The following is a 26,407-nucleotide window of genomic DNA, read 5'->3' on the forward strand; positions in this document are numbered from 1 at the left end:
CTTATTAGTTACTAATGAATAGAAACTACACATCAACTAAAATATCTTGTAGTTTCCTACTTATATTGTAAGAATTGAAAGTAGAGACCACATCTAAACCTTTTTCTATACACTCTTATAGTGGTTTATGCTATGCCAAAAATTTAGGAGAAATTTTTCTCTCATGGCATCAATTATAATCTCAAGGTAGTTGACACCTCTGACCATGTTTTCCCAATATTCAAACATCTTACTCAGCTCATGAAACACATCTCATTAAATTTTATTGTTATCCTATATAACCACGATACTTCATGAACTATTGTTAATAAGCTATTCCAAGATCCCTAAGTAAATTGAGTTACACAGCAATGAAAATGATATAGGAAACATTGTCCAGTGATTAGAGGACTCAAAATAAGTACATTGCCATTTCTTTTCTACCACTGCCAGTTTGGTTTTGATAAGACACTTAGTCTTCCCAAGACTTAGTTCCTCCATTTGCAAAATAAGATAGTACTAACTTGACAAAGGTGTCATGAAAACATATGTGTGAAGAAGTGAGTCCATATAGGCCCTACAATTTAGATCCACCACTATTATTAAGAAAATGTTAATTGACTTACCTATTCTATACCCCAGCCTGGGGTCTGGACCCCAGTTTGTATGGATCCTCATTACTCCTCTCCCCAATACGCTTCCTTTGCAATATTGTATGAAACAATTCTCTCATTCTCCTTGAAGTCACAGCAAATTGCATAATTAAATCCTGTGCAGTAGAAACATAAGACTTTTTCCAGTTTATAGCTCCCTATAAATATCCTACTTAACATTCAACAGCCTAAATTATTTTTTAGAGAATTGTTACCACCTGTCTTCAAAAAACACCATTTTTTCATTTAAAGGCAGGGGACAAGAGAAACAAAACAATGGTAGGTTCAATGACTCTATTTCTCCCCTGAAATATATTTGACATTATTTGGAATGTCCACTGATAAGTTCAATGAGTAAGTGACTTGTCAAAATAAATAGATATTCATTTTACAGATGACAGTCTCTATCCCATCTGTAACCAGAGCTTGAATATTTCTGAAGAAAACTAGTGTTTGCCAATACTAGCACCCCTTTAAAATGTACTAGTAGATACCAATGATCAAGATGTGTTCCATATTCTAAGCCACTAAGAGTAGATATTTCAATTTTATGTCTTTATCTCAAATATCCTTTCCGCAAGCCTGATCCACTCAGTGCCCTAATTTAAGGATGTTTAATTAATGTATTATTTTAGTTAGTACAGGATTATATAATCAAAAGAGCCTGGGTTTGGTGTCAGTGAATTCCTGGCTCTGCATTGACTAGTTCTTTTACCTAATTTCCCTTAGCTTCAGTTTTCTTAACTGTAAAAGAGACTAGCAGTAGCAAACTCCTAAGATAGCCATGAGGATTAAATTGGGTAATGAACAAAAAGATCCAAGGACAGTGTCTGGCTCACAGATGCCACTCAGTAAATAGAAATTATTATTATAACTTCAAACCCTATAAAAAGATGGCAGGTTTCCTTTTTTCTAGAAACTTTAATCTACACATTTTCATTTAATAGTACTATAGCAGCCATGTCTATGCTTGAGTACAGATACATGGTAATGGATGCCATTTATTAAATCAGGTTTTTAAATAATATTATTGGCAGTTAGAAAGTTATTTAGTTACTGCTATATGCAGAACATGTATGGAAGAAAGCCATACAATGCTCTGTATTTAACAAATGCTACCAGGGATAGTTTATTACAACTATTAGAACTGTGAAAATGAGCAAACTTCAAAAGCCCCCATAAAAAAGATAGAAATTAATCACTACTACCAAACTTTTATCAACCAAGATCAAGATTCTAGAGAGCTGAGCATGCCAGAAAGTTAAGCATGTACTGGGTAAGGAATCAGGCCCTTTAGACAATTAAAAGACATATTCTTCCTTGTCTCGGCCTCTTAAATGAATTACCTAGAAATTACAGGCTAGGGTTCGACTCTGTTCCATCCCATTAAGGTTCCCTACCTCTACACAGAATCAAGGACTGGAGAAAAAGGAAAAGTCAGATAAATGAGAAAAACATTGAGAAAAACTATCGACTGTACTTCCCTATATTTTTAGAAAGCTGAGAAGGTTGCCTCTTACAGGGAGGGTTCACCAGAGACATATATTCTTTATTGCCAGATCATTTATTAAGGTTTGACATATACCAGGTTGCCATATATGTATGGCAATCTTAGGTTTTTCAAAAGATCACTCAACATTCCCAATTATTGAAGAGAAGGAGAAATAAAACAGTAGCAGATTAATCTTCCATACTTCCTATTCCTCTGAGTCTTTCTGAGGCAAATTACAAGCTTAGCTCTATAGTTTGGAATTTTAAGAAAGTGATGTCATACTTCTGACTATACTAAAACAGTTGATAAACTTCTCTGAGTTTCTTTTTTAATTCTCAGAGAATATAACCCTCCTGTATAGAGGGTACTTAATCTCCCATTTGTGAATAATCAGCTATTTTACGCCTCCTTATTCTAGTCCTTGAATGAAAAAAAAATAGCAGAGCTATAGATTCAAATTATTTCCCAACTTTCTTGAAAATATTTAAAAATTACTTAACTGCTCAATACTATGTTTTAAAATCTATTTCTCATAACCTTAGGATTCTGTAGAAGTGCTTTCAGAGCCCAGGAGGTGTGGGTAGCACTTAATGATGTGACTGAGTCAGTGGCGATGTGGAGACTCAATCAATAAAAGCAGATCTCCTGTTAAACTTTTATGTAAATGATAAAATGATAAACCATAAAGATATATTTTATTACAATAAAATAATAAAAATGAGTGTGAATACAACTGTTCTATCATTGTTACACAAATGACATGTTGTGGAAAACTAAAGAAGTAAGGTATTATAAAATCAATTACTACTATTCCCAAATATTCAAACCATTCTTCTTGATCTCCTTTAAAACAAAAGCAGTATCTGTTCAACTTATTTAGATTTTTTGGAAAACCACAGCAATGACTTTGAGGATTAACTCAATCTCAAAAAAAAATGTATTAACAGGGACATATTCAGGGGCGCCTGGGTGGCGCAGTCGTTGGGCGTCTGCCTTCGCCTCAGGGTGTGATCCCAGCATTCCGGGATCGAGCCCCACATCAGGCTCCTCCACTGGGAGTCTGCTTCGTCCTCTCCCACTCCCCCTCCTTGTGTTCCCTCTCTCGCTAGCTGTCTTTCTCTGTCAAATAAATAAATAAAATCTTAAAAAAAAACAGGACATATTCAGTTCATTGTTTTTTATCATATGATATGGTAATGCAACACTTTTTCTGGGTGGGTGGGATGTAATAATCATATTCGTTTCCAAAGGGAAAAGAGAGCTAAAGCTTCATGGGACGGCAATGTAATAAGTTCTAAAGGACTCACCCTTCACTTCCACGGGATAACCTGGCCCTTCTGAATTTGGTGCAGTCCTGAAGGCAGTGGTCTCTTCACTGTAGAAATCTATAAATAGCTGTCTTCTACAGGAATACACGTCAAATCTCCAGAACAGAGTTCAAAAAAAATCAACCTCTGAATGTCTGATAAGTTAGACTCATTGGCTTCAATTATCTAAATAAAGACCTTAAACATTTTTTCCCAATAAAAGCAAATAAACTGTATTTCAATGCCTACTATTAACAAGCAAAGATGTTAGAGACACCTGGGTGGCCCAGTCAGTTAAGCGTCCAACTCTTGATTTCAGCTCAGGTCACAATCTCAGGGTTGTGAGATCCAGCACCACATCAGGCTCCAACCCAGCATGGAGCCTCCTTAAGATTCTCTCTTGGCAAACCATAAAAGAGTCTTGACTATAGGGAACGAACTGACGGTTGCTGGAGGGGAGGCAGGTGGGGCGATGGGGTAATTGAGTGATGGGCACTAAGGAGGGCACTGGATGAAATGACCACTGGGTCTTATACTGCAACTAATAAATCACTAAATTCTACCCCTGAAACTAATAACACACTATATGTTAACTAAGTAGAATTTAAATTTTGGAAAAAAAAAAAAAAAACCTCTCTCCCTCTCCCTCTGCCCCTCCCCCCACTCTCTCCCTCTCTAAAAAAAAAAAAAAAAAAGAAAGAGAAAGAAAAAAAAGCAATGATGTTAAATAAATGCCTATATACACTTGTCATCAATATAGCAAGGACCTGCCACACTCCAACAGACAATAGCAGCTGCTGGTGATCAGTGGGTCTTCTCTGTGAACTGAATAGCGCATGCGAAAGAATAAGCTCAACAAGAAACAGTAAAAGAATGACAGCACTGGTCTCAAGAACTTGAGAAAAAATACCAAGTGCAATCCACAAATGTTTATGTTCTATTTAGAATACATTTCTTGAGATTTTGTTCTCAAACACATTGGGAAATGGTTTACATTATATAAAGAAAATATCCTAGAGTTTACCATAATGACCAGCACAGAACTCAAATCAATAAAAGACCATAGTAAAAGGACATAAATGTTACGATTTCTGACTCCCACAAATGCACCTTTAGGAAATAATTTTAGGAGGCTCCAAAATATACACAGTAAACTTCTTTTCTTTCATTTCCACAGCATGATTTATTATGTTTTTACATTATTATAAAAACTACATCAATGTATAAAGTTTGACATGGTTGCTAAGGAACAATAATAATATGATTTATTATCATATTTATTGTTAACCTAATAAGTATTTGTTATCGAAAAAGAGACAATATCTATATTGCCTAGAATAACTACAGCCACAACTAAATAGGACTATTGTCCTAAAAACTGTATACAATCAATGGATGGAAGTAGAAGCACAAAGCCACAGTCAGATCTTGCAAATACATATCTAGAGTGTACCCTGGAATTTAAACCTAAACTCCCCAGTAGGAAGACTATATTCGTTCTGGGTTTGTGTGTCTTGACTTTGTTTAATTTTTCATGGAAAAGGGAACTGCTTCTGCTAAAGTTGTCTGAAAAACCTAATGTATGTTCCTGGTCAAGGTGCAGTCCCATTGCTTTGCCTCAGATTATCCTCCATGGATTAAAAGAGCAAGCCAACTCCTTCACCGCGTGAAATAATAAAAACCCTAGATCCCTTGAGTGTTCAAGAATAAAGGAAACTTAACACTTGCCTTACTAAGAATTTGAGGTTAATCTCAAAAAAACAATGTCATCAGAGATAAGGAATTATATCTCCTGTCAAAAGATGGCACAAGTCAGGTCTGTGGATAGTATATGTGAGCCTTCCCATCTCCTTTCATACCAAATACATAGATTCATCTAGTACGCATTACTGTACCTTCAGTGATTTCATTGTCAGCTCCCATTTTCTGCTTCCTGCATTCGTCCCTCTCCTGATTTAAAACCATCCCTTTAACACATCATTCCTAATTAGATGATTAGTGCTTGGAAGGGCAGGAGATAAGTCATTTGCATAATTTAATCATAAAAAGAAGTTAAAGATACAGATTTTGCTGTTCGTTTGTACAATTATCTTCTTCAGCCTGGGGGGCTGAGATATTAATGTGATTAAACAGTATTTCTGCAAACAGGCAACTGTGTGTCCTCTATTAAAGGAAGGCTGGAGGCAAATGAAAAATTAATTTTAGAAGACAATCAATTTCATTCTACATGACTGTAATAAATAACAGCCCATCTGCAGACAACTCATTAAGCCTAGGGAGGGTACATGTGTCACAAACTCTAAATGACACACAAGGCTGAATTTTCCACCAAAATAGAACTAGTAATAAATGGCCTACCAGCTGCTGTATCAGCCTAGAAAGTCAACATACAAGAATTTCTTAGAAAATGAAGTGCATACAGTGTCACTCACAGTTCTGGTTAATTTAGTACTGGTTGCAAAAATTTCTGCAGAATTTTAAATTCTGAGATTTGCCCTTTTTCTTGTGTTCTGAATGTAGGTATATATGTGGGTTCACACATGTTAGTGCGATACCACTTTCAGTAATAAAAACTAATAATTACCTAACTCTTACCATGTGCTTCAGCACTTTATGAACATAATCTCATTTAATCTTAACAACTTCGTGATTGATGTAACTAATATTATCCCCATTTTTAGATGAAAAAACTGAGGCTTGGATGGTCATACATTTAGAAAGTGTTGGAATCAGAACAAATGTGGGTATCTGAGACAGAATAGTAATTCCCTAGGTTTCTGTTGTTCAAGAGGAGCTGTCACTCAGAAGCAGAATAATACACCCTTTAAGTAGAGCAATAACCTTCCTTAAAATATGAATATTTCCCAAAGCAAATAATTTAATTATAATAAATCATAGTTACACTAACAAACTGAAAACATTTTGAACATTTACATCTGTGTACTATATTAGGCACTATGAGTGATAAAATGACACACATCAGACTGTTCCTGAATTTGAGGAATTTAGAAACTAGTTGGGAGAAAGAGAAAACATATACGGCTTAAAACAACAATTTGGAGAAAGAAGAAGAACAGGAGTAGGAGGAAAGCTATCTATCTGCAGATAAAATTTCAGAGAAGCAGGAGATCACTGCAGGTGATAAGGGAAGTCCTCATAGAGGAGGTAAGACTTCGGCTAGATCTTTAAAGATGTTTTTCAATTCTTGAGTAGAGGTAATTCCTCTTGGAAGCTCAATCTTAACACTTTCTGCTATCATTTTCCTTAAGCAGTTTATATTACATCAGTGCGCTTCCATTCAGTTTTAACAAACCTGTCGATGATTCATGCTTGGATAAAATATTCATTTGAAGTTTAAGCTCGTCAAATTTGAAATATCAGGCAGGATGAGTAATCACTTGTTCCTCTGCTTTGCTTTTGTATAATAGATACTAGGGTCATAGTGCCTAAAACAGTCTTTCTACAACACTTTGGCCAGCCCATCCCAATTGAGATAATCCAGTATCTAGTGTATGTACGTGTCTCTTTTCAGTGGTACGTAAAGAAGGGAAACATGATATTTTAAATCAACCCAAAAGAGCTAAAATCAAGTTTTAACAATGGAACTGCTTTTTTTCCCCCCTAAACAAGAGTCTTAATAGCAGATGTTACTACATCTGGCTTCCTTTGCTTTTCTCCAGCTGTAGAAACTAAAACTGACTCAGAATCAGTGACAGAATCTAATGGGAGTTTGCAAATGCTGACCAAACCCTTCTCCCCAACCACTTTATTAAGATGCCAAGTGAATGGCTGGGTAAGCTCCACCAGAGAAAATTCATTTTCCAGGTAATTAGCAAGGAATTGCTATTGATTTCACCAACTTCCTAGCTTTACTCTGCAAGGATTTCACATGAGCACCTGATTTAAAGCTTAGCTATTTCTTCATCGCCAAACCTGCAATGTCACAGAAACCCAACTAGTAGTCAAAGAATAGCTAGGAGAAATGGTGACTGCAGCGAGAGCTGTTTAAGTAGTTTTCATGTAAGGTAAGTAACATATGAGTCAGAGAACAGCAGGTGTCAAAAATATATTTTGATTGGGTTTCTGCAATGTTGAATGCATGATGCACCATCTAGAAGTAAAGAACCATGACTATTAATTCTGTGCTGTACCTAGCAGATTTTTAGTATTCTGTTTATAAAATATCAGTGTACTGAAATGAAAGTGGGAAATTAATTTACTCTTCATGAATATATGACATAATAATATCAACAAACACACTTCCTGGGACTGATAATGTTCCTGATATAAAGCTCAGTTCGTTGCTAAAATTAACAACACAGGAAACAACAGATGTTGGCAAAGATGCAGAGAAAGGGGAACCCTCTTGCACTGTTGGCAGGAATGCAAAGTGGTGCAGCCACTCTGGAAAACAGTATGGAGGTTCCTCACAAAGTTAAAAATAGAGCTACCCTACAATCCAGCAATGGCTCTACTAGGTATCTACCCAAAGGATACAAAAATACCGATTCAAGGGGATATGTGCACCCTGATGTTTATAGCAGCATTATCAATAGTAGCCTAATTATGGAAAAAGCCCAAAAATGTCCATTGACTGATAAATGGATAAAGAGTGTACACACACACACACACACACACACACACACACACACCCCATGGAATACTACTCAGCCATCAAAAAGAATGAAATCTTGCCATCTGCAATGAGGTGGATGGAACTAGAGTATATTATGCTAAGCAGAATAAGTCAGAAAAAGACAAATACCAGATGATTTCACTCATATGTGGAATTTAAGAAACAACACAGATGAACATAGGGGTAAAAAAGAGGCAAACCAAGAAACAGACTATTGACTAGAGAGAACAAACTGATGGTTACCAGAGGGGAGGTGGATGGGAGGATGGATTAAATAGGTGATGGGTATTAAAGAGAGCACTTGTTGTGATGAGCACTGGGTGATATATGTAAGCGATGAATCACTAAATTCTACACTTGAAACTAATATTGCACTGTATGTTAACTAGCTGGAATTCAAATAAAAACACGGGGGAAAAAACTCAGTTCATTATAAAAATGAAGTGCATTATCTATTGTAAAAAATAAACCAAACATGATTTAAATTATTTAGAAAACATTATTTTTTGCCATATTATTTAAGACAGTTTAACTAAAGCACAGCATTCTCATGGCAAAATGGGGATTGTTAGAGTAAATATTCAAACTTTTGTAATATAGTGAATGAGGAATACTTCTAAAATTTGGTCAGGTTGAGCTCCCTGAGTTCTTAATTCCAACAACTTTAATTTTAAAGTTTTAGAAATTAAGTTAAAAATCATTTTTTAACAAAGCAAATTCTGATAGCATTACTATATGTACTACAAAATTTGAAATGCAATACATTGACTCCTCTCTTAATCCTTAGCAATTTCGATGAACAGTGTATTCACAGATGATATGACCAACACGCTGGCCTTTCAGTTTCTAGATCTCCTCTCCTCTAAATATCTTGCCCTCTTTACTTCAGCCACTCATGCCCATGGCCATACCCTAAACCTCATAATTTACCAATAACTGCAACACTTCCATATTTTTAATTTTGTGCATCCTACTCTCTGGCCCTCACTGCTTCTTTCTGGTTCACACCTTCTAGTACTCCCACTCCAACAATCCTTTGACCTTTTCTTGGAACCTCCAATTCATTGACACTACCATCTTTTCACTGTCTCTCACATCTTCGATGTCCTCTTTTCCTTAGCAGTTTAAAATGCATTGTCACCCATTATAATCACTTTTTGCATAAACCTTCAACTCTCTTGCCCCCTCTGGTTTCGTTAGACTCATACCACTTAGCAAAACCATAAATCTCATTAAATCCAGTTTTCCCCTGCTTTGCATCAGTACCAATGCAGCTCCGCATAAGTGGAATTAAAACACACAACTGCACCAACCATTTTGAATTTATGATCATAAACGTCAAAAGGCGTTGATGTTGCCTGGGAATCATACTAAACCTCTTTAAATAGTTCACTCACCTCATCTGGATGGCTATTATACACTTTCTTTTTCTCCTCAAACCTCCAACACTTCCTTTTCAGTCCTCCCAGCTAACAGAAGAGGACTCCCATAGAATCCCAACACCAGATCAATCAGAATCTCCATTTACATACTCAGGCTTCCCATCTACGGATGCACTAACCTTGCTCTTATCCAAAACTGATGACTTTACCTGTGCACTGGAACCTATCCACTCTCTCTCTCCTATTCAAGAATATCACTTCAGCAATACTCCTCTCTCTTACATAAATTTTTTTTAAAATTTCTACTGGAAAATTGCTGACTGCACAATGCTGTTATGTCTTCCATCTTAATAAAATATAATAACCTCTTGATCCATTGATCCCTGCTTTCAAGCTACTCCCTCCCCCCTTGAGTTGTATGCTATCTTTGCAGCAAATCACTGGAAAGAGTTGTCTATACTGTCTCCAATTCCTCTCCTTCTATTCTCTCTTAAACACATGTCACTCAGACTTTTCATCCATATTTTTCCACTCAGACTGCTCTCAAGATCACCAATGACTTCCATTGTCACACCTAATGGCCAATTCTTGGTCCTGTGGTTTTTTGCTGATTAGCAGCATTTGATATGGTTGATCACTCCTTTCTTTCTGATACATTTTCTTTGCTTAGCTTCGGGACACCATTCTCTCTTGTTTTTGTTTTGGGTTTTTTTTTGTTTTTTTTTTTTCCTACTTCACTGGATTTTCTTTCTCAGGCTTTTGCTGATTCCTCCTCTTCTTCATCATCTTTGAGCTGAATTGACTCAGGACTCAGTCCATTTACAATCACTCCTGTCCTAAATTTATATCTCCTGTCCAGATGACTCTTCCAAATACCAAACTTCTTTATCCAATGACCACTCTATATCTCTGCTGAAAATGCAAAAAGATATCTAAAAGCTAACAAGTATAAAACTGAACTCCTGAACTTCCTCCCCAAATCTGCTCCACCTACAGCCTTCCCCTTCTGAAACGACGGAAACTTAATCTACTCTGCTGCTCATACCAAAATCTTGGAGTTACTCACGACTGTTTTCTTTATCTCACACTCACTGTCTAATCCATCAGGAAGTCCTTATTGGTTTTACCTTCAAAATCTACCCAGAATCTGATTCTTACTACCCCTACTCTACCATTATGGTCTAAACCACTACCATCTCTCTCCCAGTTCACCGCAATGGCACCCTGACTGCTTCTACCCTTGCCCCGCTTTAATTAAGCCTATTCTCAACCTGCAGCCAGAGTGATCCTTTAAAAACCTAAGTCAAATCCTGTTACAGCCTTGCTCGAAACTCTGCAGTGACGCCTCATTTCATTCAAAATTTTTAAAAAATGGCTTAAAAGGCCATATATGACCCCCACCAACATTACCATTATAATCTTATTCCTACTATAAGTTTCATTATAACTACAGACGATGCTGATTTAGCATTGAGTGAAAAAAACCTAAATGAGATTAAGTGATCTCCAGAAGTACCATGTCATAAAATGATCAGCCATCTGTTTATAAAAATTTAGAAATTTCAAAACAAAATTGTAAAAGCAGACTATTCTAATGGTCAGGATAAATGAGCTAACATATATGAAAGCACTATATAAACTATGTACCAGTATATACACGTAAAATTTTTACTATTATACCTAGCTAGTAATTTTAAACTTCCAGATATATTTTCAGGCAGAAGGCATGAAGGAAATATTTAAACTTTACTGTACTTATTAAATACAAAAATGACAAAAATGCCACTTTGATGTGCTTTAATTCAAATTTTAATGTTCGTTAAATAATCTTGAATGCAGTGGTTCAAATTACTTCCTAAAATGCACACTTAGTTACTATTGAATACAATAAAAACTTCACACACATACCCAACGGCAAAATGTAACCCTTTTAAAAAAATTCACAGTCAACATGTGTTTTAAAAATGTGCTATGGGCAAAAACAGACACACAGACCAATGGAACAGAATAGAGAACCCAGAAATGGACCCTTGGCTCTTTGGGCAACTAATATTTGATAAAGCAGGAAAAAACATCCAGTGGAAAAAGGACAGCCTCTTCAATAAATGGTGCTGTGAAAATTGGTCAGCTACATGCAAAAGAATGAAACTTGACCACTCTCTCACACCATACACAAAGATCAACTCTAAATAGATGAAAGACATCGATGTAAGACAGGAATTCATCAAAATCCTAGAGGAGAGCATAGGCAGCAACCTCTACGACATCGGCCACAGCAACCTTTTTCATGACAAATCTCCAAGGGCAAGAGAAACAAAAGAAAAAGTGAACTTGTGTGACTTCATCAATATAAAAAGCTTCTGCACAGCCAAGGAAACAGTCAAAAAAATTAAGAGGCAGCCCACGGAATGGGAGAATGTATTTGCAAATGACACTACAGATAAAAGACTGGTATCCAAGATGTACAAAGAACTTCTCAAACTCAATACACAAGAAACAAATAAACAAATCATAAAATGGGCAGAAGATATGAACAGACACTTTTCCAATGAAGACATACAAATGGCTAACAGACACGTGAACAAATGTTCAACATCGTTAGCCATCAGGGAAATCCAAATCAAAACCACACTAAGATACCAACTTACGCCAGTTAGAATGGCAAAAATTGATAAGGAAAGAAACAACAATTGCTGGAGAGGATGTGAAGAAAGGGGATCCCTCTTACATTGTTGGTGGAAATGCAAGTTGGTACTGCCCCTCTGGAAAACAGTGTGGAGGTCCCTTAAAAAGTTAAAAGTTGAGCTACCCTATGACCCAGCCATTGCACTACTGGGTAGTTACCCCAAAGATACAGACATAGTGAAGAGAAGGGCCATATGCACCCCAATGTTCATAGCAGCATTGTCCACAATAGCTAAATCATGGAAGTAGCCGAGATGCCTTTCAACAGATGACTGGATTAAGAAGCTGTGGTCCATATATACAATGGAATATTACTCAGCTATCAAAAAGAATGATTTCTCAACATTTGCTGCAACATGGACGGCACTGGAGGAGATAATGCTGAGTGAAATAAGTCAAGCAGAGAAAGACAATTATCATATGTTTCACTCATCTATGGAACATAAGAACTAGGAAGATCGGTAGGGGAAGAAAGGGATAAAGAAAGGGGGGTAATCAGAAGGGGGAATGAAGCATGAGAGACTATGGACTCTGGGAAACAAATTGAGGGCTTCAGAGGGGAGGGGGGTGGGGGAATGGGATAGGCCGGTGTTGGGTAGTAAGGAGGGCACGTATTGCATGGTGCACTGGGTGTTATATGCAACTAATGAATCATCGAACTTTACATCAAAAATCAGGGATGTACTGTATGGTGACTAACATAATATAATAAAAAATATTATTATAAAAAAATTAAAAAAATAAAAATGTGCTATGGCAAGCTAAAATCAGGCTAACAGACCAGTAATAGTAATGGAACTTACAGAAGAAATATAAATGGATGCTGTATAAAATATTTTAGAAATTAAGTTAACATTTACTAGCATAGTAAACAAATATTTTAGTGACAAGATGTATTCAAATATTCTGTTACGGTTTCAAATGCCACCAGCTCACCTCAAATGGAGTAACACTTCCACATTTGCCTTTAGTGTTTATATTTTTATTTACAGCTAATATTTTTTATGCTTTCTGTGCCTGTTCATGAATCTGCTTAAAATAACCACTAAAATAAAAGGAATGCAATTAAAAGCGATAATTCATTTAAAAACTCTGTCATGAAAGGCCTTCATCAGTCCACACATACTGCCTACCTCTCATCTATCAACTAGTTCCTGATCCATTCAATATTTCCATGAGAAATATTTTCTCAACAAGTTTTCTCCACCCTTTTTTAGCTTCATTCCTTTGTCCATGCCCAAATGGAACTGTATCAACGCAAACGTTACCCAAATTACAGTCCTCCTATCTTTAAATCAAGGCCTTCCTAATTGGGGTACCTGCCTGGCTCAGTCAGTGGAACATGCGACTCTTGATCTCAAGGTTGTGGGTTCAAGCCCCACATTGGGTGCAGAGATTACTTAAAAATAATAAAATCTTAAGGAAAAAAAAGAGCCTTCCTAATTGGACAGAAAACCTAAACTGTTGAGCTGCACTGTGCCTTCTTTGATGGAACATGAATCCATGAGACAAATACTTTTACATTTTTACACTAATACAGAAAAAATATCTAGCAGGGGGAATTCCTTGAGTTTTATTTACACTTAAAAACTGAGAGCACTCTTGAAAAAGAAACAATACACAGAAGGACAATTATTCAATTCAATGGGACTAAATTGTAAAGAACAAGAAAAGCTTTAGACTCTGGCATCATGGAGATTATGTAAACACCACACAACCTTATGAGAAAGAACATGTCCCTAAAATAACAAAAACCTGTCAGTCTTTTAGTATGACAAGGACAAATCCAAAACGACTGCAAATGTAAGAAAGTGGATGTACCAAATGTACTCAGATCAACTAAGCCCTGGAGCAGTTACTACAACCCTCTTCAGAGGTCAAGGTGGTCAGCAGGTGCCCATCATCAAAATGACCATTCTTGCAGGACATGACTGGCATTAAGACTATAATGTTCCATTTTTTAAAACTGCAAGCTGAAAATTGATTAAATATTCTCATCATAGAATAGAAACACTTCACAAAAATGATTTAGGGCTCTACTCATCAAAGTGTTTTAACCCAAAAGCCATGTTTTCTCTGTCAACAAATGCTTGTTTAGCTTATGGAAGATGGTTATTTAGGGGACCTAAGCATAGGAAAGCATGTTAAAATGAACAACTGGCTTCATGCAGTTTTCCAGGTTTTGATCTGCTAATAGCTGTAATGACTACTATATCCATTAAGTATAGAGATCTTTCCACAGATAACATAAGAATAAATTCAAACGAAATACACTACTTTAGTTAATCACTAACATGATCCAGTACACTGCTGTTAGCTATAGGTTCTATGTCTGCTTATGCTTTATTCACTTTAAATATTTTCTATATGAAGCATTTAATTTCAGATTTAATTCAACCTTAGCATGTTTCTGGGCTATCTCTCCTTCCCACCGGTAAATACTCATAAAATGTAATACAATTTAATAGTAGAATAAGCAAAATATATTTAGAAAGGTAAATATGCCATAAACATTTTTAAATGCACTGCAAAGCTTAATTAATGTTACTTTAATTTTCCGTAATTTTGAATTGCGTACATCATTTGCTGTTCCTTGCATTAATGTAGGTCTGCTGAGAGTTAACCATGTAACAATAAAATTCTACCTACATAATCTGGAGATAAGAAAAATAAGAATTTGGATAGTTCTTGAGATCACTACTTTCCCCTTGATAAATAGCCTTGAACAGATGAATAGTATGTACTTATTAAATATTTGTTGAAATGAAGTGACAAATGAAATGACTTGGAAAATATTTTATACATTTATGTATACATGTTTATAATACTTATATATTACATATGAATATGTATAATATTCATATATTATCAGTTAACATTAGATATATACACATAGTGTGTGTGTATGTGTGTGTGTATGTGTTCAAACTGAATATTCTAATTGGCTTATAAAATGAGACCTAAAACTTGTGTACTATGCATAAAATGTACTATGCAGTAAATTTTTTTCTATGAAAAAATTCCCCTTTTGTCTTCCTCAAATAAAAACCTAGAGGCTACTCATAAATTTTTTTTACAAAATAAACTTAGAAGTTTAGCAGATCACAGACTATTTTCAAAGCAGCAGTCTTAATGTTAATATTAAACATTTAATTATACATGTTTGCAAATAATCTTGCAAAGCAAATCAAACTCTAAGCTTGAGGATCTATTTAAAACTCTAACACTAATGAAAGAAAGCTTTTTTACATGGGGAAAAAAACATGTTTTTTAATCCACAGTTGCACATTTTACTACAAAAACATGTCTCACAGAATGACTAATTTTATGAATTTTAAGGGCTCATATCATAAGGACTCAGCAAATAATGTCAGAGAAAAGATACTAAAGTCAATTAACTACAGTCATTCTTAAGTAGAAATACCTGTTTTATTCCAATCTCCTCCTGATATGTATTTTATTTATAACATGAGTAATTCTCTACATTCATAAAACTAAAATATTTTGCTTTATATCTCAGTAACTCTTTTTTTAGTTGAAACTTTCTGGTATAATTCTAAAAACTAAAAAAAATCTGTCATTTACTGATAAAATAACACAAGGAAGATATGAGAAAGGAAATTGAAGTATTCAACAATGGATATCTGGCAAAAAATTTGTAATCACAAAGATTTCACAATTTAGCAAATATAATAAAGGAGGTATATGGTTTAAGTACCCTAAGCTAAAGACAGCCTGCATGATTCTAGAATGTAAGCTCCATGACAGAAGAAGCTGTTGTGTTCATTCTGTTTGCAGCAACTAAAACATTGGCACCACATAGTATACTCTACACACACACACACACACACACACACACACACACACACACGTATGACAAATCTAATCATAAGATCAAAATGATTGTGAGGAGGTTTTTATTTTATTTTAATTCCAATAATTAAATTGATAGATTGAGTTTTTCAAATGTCTACAGATTAAAGACAACACTGCAAAAAAGATATTCACGAGGGTCTAACTTATGTCCTGTGGAGAACTGTTTCAGTTGAAGTCCTCAAGTTTTTGTAAATAAATTTCCTTGGATTGAATGCAAGAGGGGAACCATATCACACAGTATCCTACCCTATTGTTCATAGTGTTATATAAAGCAAGTCTTCAGTGTCAATATGGTTATTATCCTTCCAGAAGGATCAAGGCCTACACATATGGTTACATTTTATGGATGGTCACCTTAAAGTTTTTATATAGTTTTTGTGAATTTGGTGTGCTTTAATATGGCACTAAACTCAACATTCTTAAAATAAGTACTACGTAAATTGCACCTATGTAGCCTACTACCTAAAGCCACTAAGAGAGAGAATAGTCTTAAATGATAATTATGTATATATTTTTTAAATGTTTGACTTCAATACAGCAGAGTATCTCACAATTGATACATAATGCAGATAATGCATTTAACAAATATAATAAAAATAAATTTATCCCAATATTGTTTGTGATACTATTACTATGCTTTGTTAGACAAATAAGTGAGAGACTTCTTCCAAAATAACTAAAAGCTCAGAATCTAACATATTGCTGTAAGCTATAATGGTTATAACTGTTAATCCAATACACCTTTTATACAAACCCATAAACACATGAGTGGAAAAATAGCACAGATGTTCATCTCTAATGCAATTTCCATTCAATTTCCTAAGTGCGGTCCCTGTGTGCAAACTAGCTTAACGTTATGTTTAGCTTGCAAATTCTTTTAATAAATAATGAATGCAATAAAACTAGGAGATCAATGGCAAGCTGAGAAATCATAAAAAAAAAAAGCCTTTTGTGTTCGGGCTGTTGCCCATTTCAAACTTTAATCCAGAGACAGATCAATATTACTTTTTTTTCTTTTTAACTCATCACATAAATAGCAGATATACTAAGTGTAGCCTAAACGCTGTTACCAGCTAACAGTTGCCAGCAACCTGATAAGATCTTCGAACACAACTGCAATTGAATGTTTTATACCTTAACATACACACTACATTATACACTATTGAGCAGTCAACTTGTTTAAGACAAAAATGGTTATATAGCAATAAAAATACTGTGTTTCATTATTTTTTAACTTTCCTGTACCATATTATTCCAGTAGCATAATTACAAAGTTTTCACCACGATTTGCTCTAATAAAACAAATAATTTTAATGGGTCAAGATAGTACATATATATGAGTAGTTTAAACCTCAGGGATCCTAGATGAAAGGAAATTTTACTCTTCAAAATTAATTACACCTGAAAGAACTAAGTTATTCCTTTAAATGGATTGGAGGGGGGTGCTTCATGTAAATTCATGTTGCACTGAATGGGTCTTGAGATTATCCAGGAAAAAAAAGTAAATCATAAGACTTAGGTATTTGTGTTTCTATGCACACGCTATAGGTAGAAGGGAGGAAAACCCTCTTCTTACCAACCCTTTTTAGGTAAACATGCATTTTCTGTTCGAATGATCAAAAGTAAACTGTCACTAGGGGCAGTGCTGATATCAAATAGTATAAATCTAAATAGCTGAGAATGATTTTATGGTAGTAGGCTTGTCTTATTGATTAATTCTTGCCTATTCATAATATTAGAGGACCTTCTGTGGGTTTTCACTAAAAGGAAATACCAAGAAGTCACCCTTTCTTTAAAGATATATTTCAAAGTTCTAATTTCATATATTAGGTTTTGATAGCTTTATATGTATATTTGTGAAAAGTTTATGGCATGATTACAAGTGGTTTCATAATAGTATAGTAACTGCATACCTTACATAACTATGAATCATGTCTCCAAATACTTTTCAAAGGAATGGCAATTTGTGCAAAGAGTTCTGATGAGGAATAAATATGTGTGTGTGTACAAGATTGTATTCATCTAACAAATGTGAATTACGTGCCTAAAATATACACAATATTAGGCTTAATGAAATTTTGCAATGAATATGACTAAAGTTAAAATTACTCCTTAGAAATTATTATTACAATTTCAAGGTTTTTTTATGCAACAAATTCAGTTCTCTTTTAAGGGTATCATTATAGGTAGTGATAAATATGTCAATTTGCCCCTTACCTATATTATATTCAAATTAGCTATATTATATTCACATTCTCAATATAATTTCATCAATCCTAATATATAAATTCAGCTCTAAAGAAAGATGTGGCAAAAAAAAATCATGAAAATATTCCCATGTTTTAAGCAAAATTTGAAAAAATCACTCCAGTATATAACTTTGTTAAACTTCATTATAAATTTCTCTTTAAACTAGACTAGAGATCATAGCATATATCTTAAGCTTCTAAAATTAGCCTAACTTTGGAGATAAAAATTCTCCCAAAGAATTTGAGACCTCAATAGTATCAATTAACAGTGTTTCCTGTTTTCCTATTTTAATAAAGTTAACAAAATTGTAATGAAAGAATACTGTAAGGGCTACAAAGAGGAACTACTTCTAAAAGCTGATTTATTTTAATATATATATTCTTCAGAAAGTTGAACAAGAGAAAAATCCAATCTCCTTTTTAAAATTTGTATTTTCAAATATCAGAGATTAACTAAAAAGTTATAACACCTACAACATTCAATTCAAAATATTTCACAATAATTGACAGGATTGTTTCTCTCCTAAAGCCAAGGTAATGTAGCCTTGGGCTAAATGATATAAATTATGGTTGCCATGATATTTAATGCAGGTAGGTAATAAATTTCACTGGAGTTATGATAAAGTTCCTTTTGGTTGTGCCTATGCTTTTCTACAGTTTGAGAAATTAAATTATAAAAGTAGCATTTATTGTTACTGAATGATTTGCAAATAATTACCCAGAATATAAATAACTGAAATATACTAAAATGAAATAAACTTTTCTTAGATTCTCAGCTTTACAAAGTGAGGAAATGATGAATATACAGTGGACAGGCTATCTTCTTCCTACTAAAAAGAAATATTAAATCCTGAAGGAGTTCTAAATCCCTTGGTAAGAGTACATTACAGCTGCATTAAGCCAACAAGAAGCTTATTAGTAAGGATTTAAAAACTAACACCCTTCTGTAATCAATTTGGATATGGCATTATTCTATTTATAGTGACACTTTCAATGTGTCCCAATCATATATTACTTATTATCATTTTTCCTACCATGATTAAATATTAATGTGGGGTGCACTTTTAAGTAGCTACACTATATTTAGGTTTTAATATATTGATTTCCACCATTTTGGAATAGTTAATATAGCATGAAAATTCAGAATCTTTCCCATGAAGAAACTCATGATTGAGTTGATATTTTTCTCTGATTCCTACATAAAGTAAAATGAGTTTAGTTGTTCTAGCAGAAAACGGAAAAAGGGATGCTGCCACTTTAAAAGCTTCGATCTCTTTGACATTGCTGGCAGTGTATGGGAACATTAATGCATCTGTCATGATAACAAGCTAAGAATAACATCTAGACATCAAACCGAGCAGAGAATCCATCTGAAGTGATTCATTCAGATCTGTCTCATTGATTTATTAAACACAGGGCAACATCTGCAGCCTCACAGAGCCGCTTGGTGAAATTAATGCAAGATCAATTCAAATGGAAAAAAGTGTAAAAGAGATAAATCAAAACACAATTTGCATGCAGTTCCACAATCAGGCTTATTGGGTGCAAATGCTCAATTTCCCTTCCAAAGCAAATGTGTTTAAATGTTGTTTTATCTTTTTAGAATTGTGTGATCTGAAGTGACAGTGAAGAGTTTTGCAGGTTGAGATGGTGAAAGGGAAGAAAAGGAGGAAAAAAATGCTACCAAAGACCTTCTGAATATGCAACAAGAATATCATTAATACCTAATTGTTTTGCTTTTGGGGAAAGGTTTGATGTCCTTTCTCCGAAAACAATATTTTCAGTTGTGGTCAATTAGGGTGGTTTTAATACATATTTGAAATGTATAGAGTGGATAAACCCAAATCATTTGTATCTCTAAGTGCACCACACGAAGTGACCCTGAAGATCTAGATTGCCAAATGAAACATAATATATTGTGATTAAGGTTCCTCACAATTATATTTGCCCACTAGAAGCACTTTTAAAGCACGTAGGGATTTCATTCAGACAAAATAAGATTACTTAAGAAAGCATCAAATAATTCAGACGATATTTTCGACAGGTATTAGGGGTTTCTTGTGTGAAACCATATAAAATATTAATGTCTGAAGACCATCACTTGCTAATTATTGGCATACTATACATTGAGGTTAATAGTACACATAAATATCCAAAGAAATTCTCCATCATACCGTGCATCATTTCTTTAATGTAATATCCACCACCTAATAAATGAGCGTTTGGACAAATATTAAATCCAGCTCAAGTACTTAGATAAATACAAAAATTGTTGGTTATGAGAAGTGTACATTTAAAATGAATGTACATGTGGAAGTTCTGTGCCCAGGCACATGACTAAATCGCTTTAATTATAAGCTTGACATCATTCTTCTAATAAAAGACAGAGCAATGACGACTAAGTGACTGCTTTTAAAAGACAATCTGCCTATCCCCTCATTATTCTATGAAATAAAATGTCTGCATTTGCTGCCCAGATTAATTTCTAAAATCTTTTTATTGTTTCTGCAAATGTTAAGTCATACAAAATATTAGCCCAGGAAAGTGATGCAAGTTCTTCAAAAATCTGGTTTTGTATAACTTTCCTATGTATGAAAACATCAATTTTCAAAGTAAATTGCTATTCTGTGTGGATTATGAACCATATTCATCGAATGTGAATACAAAGCCGAAATCACTGAGTACTTACAAAAATTGTATTTCTTGTATTTGAAAGTAGTTTTAAATTGTTTTAAAGTCATAATTCACATAAAGTTATTCTAACATGGATGCCCATTTATGTTCTATTCACATGGTCAAAATAACAATTAACCACAATTGGATCATTTAAATTTTTAACTTAAAAAAACTGAATTTTACTCATTTGAATATATGTTGAATCATGTCTCCAAATACATTTAAATGTTTTCTTAATCATACATTCTTCTTTCTCTAAGCATTCATTTAACTATACATAAATGACTGAATAACATTTAATCAGTTGATCCTCAAATGAAATACCGATCATGAAATCTAACAATGTTACTTTTATATAGATGGATAGATGAAAAGAGATAACACTAAAATGTGCTGGCTGATTTGTCACATTTACTGAATACCAATTTTTAATCTAATATTTTACTGCTGCATTAAACTTTGAAGAATTTAGTAAGGAAAATCCATTGCATGAGAGGTTTTTAGACATTTGTTTTCTGAATCTGCCTGCTCTGATGTTAAAATCTCCAAGTTTTGTTCCTCGAGACATTTTTTTTAAAAATCACAGTGCCTCAGCTGGAAAAAAAAAAAAAAGATCTAAAACAAAATAAGTTTTCCCATTTGGTTTGGGTCTTTTTATCATCATTTTCTTAATGATCGTCAGAATAATCTCCCTACAATTAGTTTCTGAAGTAAAAAAGCATCAAGGAAAAATATTGCATAGCCCTTTGAAATTGCAGTGATGTAAAGCTTGATTTAATAGAACAATGTATAGTCAAGAGCTTTTTTTAGCCTTACTATTCTCTAGTAGCTAAGGCAGGTATTATTTTCCAACTTCTTTTCTGGGAAAACAAGTTTGAGTATTTTGAAAATTAGCTAATAACAAAATAGTTAATATAAAGCACTGATAGAGTTCTTGTGACTTTCAAAGAAACAATCATTATGTATTTTATTCATTCACCTTTCTTCAGTGCACATTAATAAAAATATGTCCCGAGCCGAACGAATCCAAATGCCACTTAGTGGCAATACGCTATGGTCTTCGAAAATGACCAATTTGAAAATAGTCCATTTTGTGTCTTCTGGAATAGTGTAGGAAGCATTCCAAATTAGAATACCCTAAGTCAGGACTTGTACTCTCCCTTAGTTAACTGACAGAGAGGAGAAGAAATGCTTATTATGTAGGAAAAGAAAATTGCCAATGACACCATTACAAATAGGCCTTCCATTGAACAATACATTATGGAAATTTATTCATTGGGAGATGAAGATGAATCTCTTCTCTCAAATAAGAATAGCATATAAGAGTTTGCACTCACTGAACATATATACACTTTTTCCTTGCATCCCCCTTTAGCCAGAGGAGCTAAGAAGTCATGAGTCCTCAGTGACAATCCTCTTTAGCCAAGTCTCCATTGATTCATTGCTCATTTCTTTGGGCATCTCTATAGGCTCTTCTTATCCATCTTTCACCTTCTCTCATAGCATCATTCTGCTCATATCCTACATCGCTTTTCTCTTACTGGCTTCATGTCTTATCTACCTTATTTTGTCTCTCTTGAGTCTCATTCTTGTTTACATCCCTCACCTTTCTTTTCACTGACTAGAAAAGTCATAGAAATTATGTTGATCTAAATAATAATTTCACAGTTTTATAAAATCATTCAGATGTTGGGAATGATTTAAGGTACACATTTCTGTAAATCATGTTACCTAAAGTCCTAAAGCATCCACTGTAAGCATTATCATATTTTGTAGTTTTAAACAACATGGTTATGAGGGCATTTTGCAGTGATAAAATTTGGTAATGCTATTTTATCATTAATAAGATTTTCCCCAGAAATATTGTAGGGTGTTTGTTGTTGATTTTTTTTTTTTTACTATCTAGAAATTGCAATATAGGTGTATTTCTAGTAGTTTTCCTCATCTCCATTCATGGACTGCATTCATAGAATATATTTCATAAACTTTTACAAACATATATTATAACACTTGCAACACACTTATAGAAAATGAATGTTAATTAATAACGTACCTAAAGAAATACATGCAAAAGGAGACACCGGCATCATATTTCATACATATTTCTTCTTATATTTTTAATATTTCCCTATCATCTTTATACACACGTATACCCAAAAGCAATTTAAGCCGTCCAAAAAGTTAGCATTTTAAATGTTGTGATAAGGAGTCAATAAAACTTAACTGAATTAAAATAATAACCTAAAAACATATCATATAATAGGGTCCAAAAATAGCATAAGAACACCTGCCTCTTGATACAGAGTAATTTATCATTTTTCCCTTCGGTAAGTAGCTCTAATAAAAATTAATTAAAGAAAACTTTGTACTTAAAGGAAAGCATCAAAGTCACATTAAAATACTAATCTATTTATTTTTAAATGAAAGTCATAGATTTTGCTCGAGGATGTGTAAATTAATTATTAAGGTAGGACAAATTTCCTGTGTGTAATAATTGTTACACTTTAATAATGGGTGTTTGTAAGAGAGAAGAGGGAAGGGAGGGAGGAGGAGAGGAGGAGGGGGAGAGAAAGAGGGGGCAAAGATAGGTTTTCAGGTCTGCAATTGTTTAAATGTGTCTTTTTGAATTGGCAACACATGAACTAGATGGCCCTCATCTGAAGTCCCTGGTAAGTTTCTAAGTTTGTGTATTAGTAAGGTGCTTTGTGGTCAAAATAAGATTTCCTTCCTACTCTTACAAATTATAATTGCTTATTTTATCAAAGGAGCGGTTATCCTTTGTGTTTTAAGACCATCTATCTACCTTAAGAAAATTTGCTCTAATAAACCAGGTTTGTAAGCCCCAGATATGAATCACCTAGAAGTTCTCATATAAACAGTTTTCTGTTTAATTGCTAGAACACAGGACACTGCTCAAAGTCAGGGAAGAAAGGTTCCCTTGTAAGTTTTGTAGCATTATCTTATTGCAGCAGTCAGCAACAGTTTGTCTACAACGTGTCAGTATACTTCAACTATAGGTAGTAATTTGGATTTTACAACAGATGTTGACAACTGAGTTCCTTTTAGTTGGTAATTCCAGCGTTCTTATGATTTAAAGTTGCATTGTGAGAAAGTCTACCTCTGCAGAAGTTTTCTGCAAAATGATCAACGGTAGTGCTGTTTTACTACAAAACCCTTTGCTCCCTTTAACCGAATGATGATTTCTTGGTTTGTATGCCAAATGTGTACATGCCTAACAGATGGTACCAGACTGGAGAGGGAATAAACACTACAAGGACTAATTCACAGGTCTTTAAAAAGTCAAATAATCTTGAATATAGTTAATTTTACTTTCTTTTTTAAACTTAGAAACATTGAATACGATTTGCTTATGGACATACGACAATGGACATTTATTCTACTGTCATGTGAAGGAGGTACACTTACAACCACAGAAGCTGGCCATCATCATTTAAGAAATCCTCTCTTTGGGGGAAAAGGATCCTTCCAACTGTTTTCCTGGGGAGAAGAGCTGGAAGCATCCTCTCCAACTTCTACTACAACCCTCAACCAGTTTCCAGCCCCAGCGTTTCTTGCCCCACATTGCCCTCTGCAGATGACCCAAAAGGGACGATACCAGGAAAGCGACATCTGTCGCAGTTCTTTTTTAAAAAATGGGAGCCATCGACTTTGCTGTACCGTGAACCGGGGGAGCTTTGCACAGCAGGCATATGCACACGTCCTCAAACGCTCGCGCTCCCTCGCACGCGCGCTCTTGCTCTCTCTGTGTCTCTGCCTCTGCTCTCTCTCTCTCTCTCTCTCTCTCTCACACACACACACACACACACACACACTCATACACACACCACCACAACCACCACCATCACACACCCCATGTACTCTCACAACAAACACACAGGATGGGGAACGAATCACCCTCTGGGATGGATTCTAGACTTCCGACCCTCTGCATCCCCCAAATGCTGTGTACTGGATTGCTAGCTTAGGAGCCCAGTTTACAGCTCTGCCAGCCTTCTCCCCTAGAAAGTCCCTGGTGTCTGTGTTCAGGAGAGAACCTACTCGACCCATATGGCCACAAAAGAGGAATGAAAAACCACAGAGAGAAATTAACAAATAACCACAAGCAGCCAATAAGCCATGCAAGATATGGGCGAAAAGCTGTGAAGTTTCAGTAGAAGGACAAGAAACTGAAGTTTGTACGGGGCTTATGTTAGCCCCAAGCCCTGCCACTGAGCGGGGACTAGAAGGGATGGGCAATTAGTCCTTCTAGTCCTCTTTCCCCCACCGACTTACAGCGTGAAGACTGGAGGCTAGCTAGTTAAGACACTCTGCAAAGTTGGATGAGAGTGATGAAACATGCAGAAGAGGGCAAAGGGGGAAAGAACAAGCTAAAAAATGAATATCTCACCTGGCATTGGTGCAATCGGTGAACAAAGTTTCGAAGTCTTTTCTGGTGATGAGTTTGCAGCGGTTCACCCCAGGCTGGATGGCCCCCAGACCGCGGAGGATCCGGACCTGCTCCACAGTACACACCACGGGGGATATGTCCAGTCTCTTCAGCTTGGTGTACACCGTGTGCAACCCTCCCACCAGGTGCTTAAGGAAGAGATCAAAGACTTGCGGCAGGCAGATCAATTCCTGACCGTCCATCAGGAACGAAGCCACCTTCACACCATGCATGTCGACCATCCTGCACTCGTTGGTGTTAGTGTTGCCGCTGCCTCCGCTGGCTCCACCGATCCCGCCACCCCCGGCGCTGCCGCTGTGGTTATTGGCCATGAAACTGTTGATCACATTAGGGGTGAGACGAGGAGACTCACCAGGGGTCGAGTACAAGGTTTCTGCCCGAAATAAGCCCCCTGGGACGCCGGCACCGCTGGAAGTTGCAGAGATCACCGGAGGTGCGGAGACAGCCATGGTCATTCAGTCTCAAACCGTAGGTCTTTGGGCCCTGTTTTCTCGCCCTGTCTCCTCTAGGTCTGCTCGCACTCGCTCCCGCACTCTCTCGCGCTCTCTCTGGCGCGCTCTGCTCTCTCCGAACTGTTCTCAAGTCTACAGTAGCCCCGCTCACACGCTCACGCTCACCCACCACCCAACGAACAGCGAGTAGCCCGGACGCGCGGCGGTCCGAGAACCCACCCCCAACACACCCCCTTCCGAGACTGACAGCATCCCCCAGCCAATGGACCCCACCCCCTTCGGCTCCCAAGCGCACCGAATGGCTGCTCCCCGCAAGGAGGTGGAGACTCCCTGGCCGGCCTCCCAACTACCTGAGGCCTTTCTGGGTTCGCTGGTGAAAGAGGATGGAGCCCGAGAAGGGGGCGGTATGGTTCCTCCGCTTCTTGCCTAGCAGTCAGACGGGAGAACCGCCAATAATCAAGCAGAGCTCTCAAAGTGCCCCAGGCTACAAGCCCCTCCCCCTCCATGCCCCACCAGTGTTGAGGTGGGAACACAAAGCGGGACTCCAAAACA

The 26,407-nt window shown here is 35.8% G+C and overlaps 1 protein-coding gene across 1 annotated transcript in view; it reads right to left on the reverse strand.

The window, feature by feature from the left end:
* The window catches only part of DACH2 (dachshund family transcription factor 2), an 835,748-nt gene extending 809,896 nt beyond the window's left edge, over positions 1-25,852 (reverse strand). Inside the window, exon 1 of the mRNA XM_008700629.2 lies at positions 25,344-25,852. Within this exon, the coding sequence (XP_008698851.2) occupies positions 25,344-25,852 (509 nt within the window). The remainder of the gene's footprint in view (positions 1-25,343) is intronic.
* Positions 25,853-26,407: the final 555 nt, after the last annotated feature.

Source organism: Ursus maritimus (genome assembly GCF_017311325.1).
Source record: "Ursus maritimus isolate PB19 chromosome X unlocalized genomic scaffold, ASM1731132v1 scaffold_X1, whole genome shotgun sequence".
In the NCBI taxonomy this organism is placed as follows: Eukaryota; Metazoa; Chordata; class Mammalia; order Carnivora; family Ursidae; genus Ursus; species Ursus maritimus.